General features: G+C 42.2%; 1 protein-coding gene across 1 annotated transcript; it reads right to left on the reverse strand.

Annotated features, from left to right (window-relative positions):
- Positions 1 to 900: 900 nt before the first annotated feature.
- Positions 901 to 1,857, reverse strand: LOC102015587 (olfactory receptor 2T8-like). Its single transcript, XM_005415010.1, has one exon. It carries the CDS (start codon positions 1,855 to 1,857, stop codon positions 901 to 903), a length of 957 nt encoding a protein of 318 aa, XP_005415067.1.
- Between the last annotated feature and the right edge of the window lie 1,992 nt (positions 1,858 to 3,849).

Genomic DNA, 3,849 nt, shown 5'->3' on the forward strand with positions numbered 1-3,849 from the left:
ATATATGCACCAAAAGAGATAGATGCATCACGTAAAGCAGATTTAGAGGAGCATTAGTCATCACAGCTCCAAACCAAAGGCAGCACAGTGTCCTTCAACAAAATAATGGGGCAATGAACAGTAATGCAGCACACTAATACAGGAAATACTGCAAAACAGCGGAGGAGTGCAAGCTGTTGAAAAGTGTGCAAATGTGGAGTGTATCATACAACTTACAATGCTTACAGAAGCAAAGTCAAATGCAAGAACCATCTCCCACTGGAGTTCACCGATAAGAAGATTTAGAATTACAGAACTGAAGGATGTGGATGGAGATCAGGCCAGGGGCTCTGTGCCGGGTGTTGGTCTCACTGGCAGGAGGTTGGCTTGCCACCAGAGCTGGGGAAACTGGGTGTCTGAGGATGTGTGCGCCCAGGGAGAGCACGTTTGCAAACTGGGAGAAGGTGAAACTCACATAGCCCATGCAAAAGTGTATGATTTATAATAAATAATAACCAATTGCTTTAAAGCTTAATTTTTAACAGAGATGAACTGTATCTGGGAAAGTGACATAAACATTTGTATAAGACATCTATAGGCTCAGTTTTATCATACCACAAGTTGACATGGTAGTGAAAGCATGGTAAATAAATTTAAACCCAGCAGATTCATCCAATTTGCAAAGTAAAGATCACACAACACATACATGCATGTGTTTATGTTTATATGCAAACCGTCCTTGTAAAAAAAATCCCAAACACGTATTTTATGTAGCTTTTTGTTTTGTTTTGTTTTGTTTTGTTTGTTTGTTTTTGTTTTTCTCTGGTACCAGGAACCGAACTCACGATCTTGCACTTGCCAGGCAGGCGCTTTTGCAGCTGAGCTAAATCCCCAGCCCCTTTTTATGTAGCTTTTGATGTTTTAAAAGTAAATCTGCTGCCAGTCACTTCTTAAGGCAGCACATTGGCTCAGACACTTCCTCAGGGCTCCTTTGACCTCAGTGTTCCTCAGACTGTAGATCATGGGATTCAGCATGGGGGTGAGGATGGCATAGAAGGCTGACACAACCTTATCATGGTTGGCTGACCTGTAGGATGTGGGTCTCGTGTAGGTAAAGATGGCAGAACCATAAAAGAGACCCACAACTATCACATGGGAGGAGCAGGTGGCAAAGGCCTTCTTGCGGGCCTCTGTGGAGCGCATGTGCAGGACAGCAGCCAGGATGAGGCTGTAGGAAGTCAGGATGAGGGACAAGGGGATGAGGAGCATCAGGATGCAGCAGATGTACATGACATACTCGAAGGCAGAGGTGTCAGAGCAGGCCAATCGCACCAGCGTGGGGGCCTCGCAGAAGAAGTGATCGATCTCATGGTTACCACAGAATGGAAAGCTGAGGGTAACAGCAGCCTGCATGACCCCATCAGCTGCTCCCAGGATCCAAGACCCAGAAGTCATTCTCAGACACAGCCGCCAGCTCATGAGGGTGGCGTATCGCAGCGGGTGGCACACAGCCACACAGCGGTCGTAGGACATGGCTGCCAAGAGGACGCATTCTCTACCTCCCAGAGAAAGGAAGAAGAAGATCTGAAGCCCACAGCCCACTGGCGAAATGGACTTCCTTCCAGTCAGGTAGGCAGCCGCCATCTTGGGCACAGTGGTGCAGACCGGCATCATGTCCATGAGGGAGAGCTGGTTGGGCAGGAAGTACATGGGCATGTGCGGCCGGGCGTCCTGGTGGGTCAGGAGGACCATGAGCGCATTGCCGAGGAAGGAGAACATCATTACCTCCAGGACGACCCCAAAGAGAAACTGGTGGGCTGTCGTGTGGTCAAAGAATCCTAAAAGAATGAAGTCTGAGGTGCCGTTCCCGTGCTCCATGGTTTCAAGCAGAGGTGCTGCTCTCTGTGGAAAAGAGATGAGAGGATTTTGCAATTCAGGGCTGCATGTGAAGCACATGCTTCTGGAAAATTAGTTGTGTGAGAAAATTGAAACATTTCAAATCCTTCATCTGCCATTTACTAACTGCCTTATCATGAATATTAAACTTCAAGGTTTTGTATATTTTCAAAGTTTATATAATAAATGTTTAGTACTGATTGGTTAGGGTATCAAATTCAAATTCTGATAAGGTATAGTCAACATACACATGGCATCTCCCATTATGTAAAACCCACCTAAATTGGTGAGAATAAATTGATTCAAATATTTCATCATTGATATTTTTGCTTGTGTTACTATTGTACATTGTCCATAGTAGTAATAGAAGCTGCATGAAGCCGGGATTGTTTTTCATAACAGTACAGGTATGTTCTTGACAGTGAATAATACACATCTACATGATGTGAAAATGCTTTGAACTTACCAATATCAGGTAATTTTCTCTGATGTTGATTGATCCAAGAAGGTCATTTTTCCAAACTGGAAAACTTATATTGTCAACTCTAAAAGCTAGAAATGCAATGCATTAGTCCACTTTCACATTGCAGGGATCAATACATCACACATGCAAATTACAGAGGAAATAGTTTATTTGACCCACAGATTCAGGGCTTTATTTCTTGGGCAGCTAGCATCACACATCAGTGCTGAAGTGCAGAGTGAAGAAAGGGTATTTAGCTCATTGTAGCTGGAAGTCAGAGTCCGGGAACAGCACCGGAGAGGAAGGGGTGAGGGAGGAGAGAGAAGCCCAAAGATCCAGCCTCTGACCATCCAGACACAGGCAGATCCCAAAGCCGATGGAGCTGACCATGCACCGTAGCCGTCACCGGTGGAGTAGGCTTACAGAGCACAGCATTCTTGGGAGGTTGCACTGCATTTTATTCTCCTGTACAGAGCTACACAGTTAAAATAATAATGACTTTCTTGCTGTTATCCTGCAATTAAAAATATAATGCTAAATGCACACTTTCATTACTGCCAAAAGCATTCTGGTGTTATCTTTCTTCAGTCACAACAATGCACTATTTACTAAGGAAATGATAGATCTTAGCTCTCTAGCCAATTGTAAAGCAAAACTAATTTCTTCATTCACAAGATAATCTGATTTTTTTGTTGTTTTAAGAGAAAAAACAATGAAAACAATACAGAATTTCAAAACCAGATGAGAAGAAATTAACAATGGTTATTATATTGCATATTGTTTTCTTCAAAGTAGTTGCTCAGATTGCCAGATATAGGCATGCAAAATTGATCAAACAATATAAGCACTAACTTCTCTTTTCAATGGACTAATAGAAATTGGTAGTACAATTATGCTAGCTATCTTGTGAATATAGAATTTTAAAATTTTTTTCAGGGCTGAGGATACACCTCAGCATTGTAGCGCCTGCCAGACAAGCATGAAGTCCTGCTCTGATTTCCAGTACCAGAATAATTAATTAATTAATCAAAGCACTTTAATCTGTGATCCTCTGCTGTCAGAACTGTTCTAACCTGAATAAAAACACCAGTCGTGACTGGGGAGAACATCTAGAATATGCTAACCTTTAAGATAAGATGGCAATCTTATCTTAAAAACAGGAATGTAGGTTGAAAACGACTAAGAAAGTTTTAGACACAATTTCATGCTGCAAAATACAGACTTTCTTTCCCTTTCTTCATGTCATTCAGAATGTAAGTTTTAACTGCATACACTGGTGCTTCCAAAGCTTTTTCCTACAACAGTGAGAGAACTGTAACCTCTTTGCTCTAAATGATAATCGTGTCTTTCTGCGTTGCTGTGAGAAGGCACAGATAGGTAGGTTCCTCTACTTCTTTCCATGCAAACCTTCTCAGTAATAACTACATTTCAACCACTGCCTGTGATTTTCCTTTCAACCATCTTCCAAATTCATTGCCAAAATTCGGCATTAAAACTATAAGTTTCTTAAG

Source organism: Chinchilla lanigera, unplaced genomic scaffold (assembly GCF_000276665.1).
Source record: "Chinchilla lanigera isolate Chin_1 unplaced genomic scaffold, ChiLan1.0 scaffold00218, whole genome shotgun sequence".
Lineage (NCBI taxonomy): Eukaryota > Metazoa > Chordata > Mammalia > Rodentia > Chinchillidae > Chinchilla > Chinchilla lanigera.

Bases quoted from the DNA above. Each gene is read 5' to 3' on its own strand.
- LOC102015587 (XM_005415010.1), bottom strand. From the start codon at position 1,857: ATGGAGCACGGGAACGGCACCTCAGACTTCATTCTTTTAGGATTCTTT.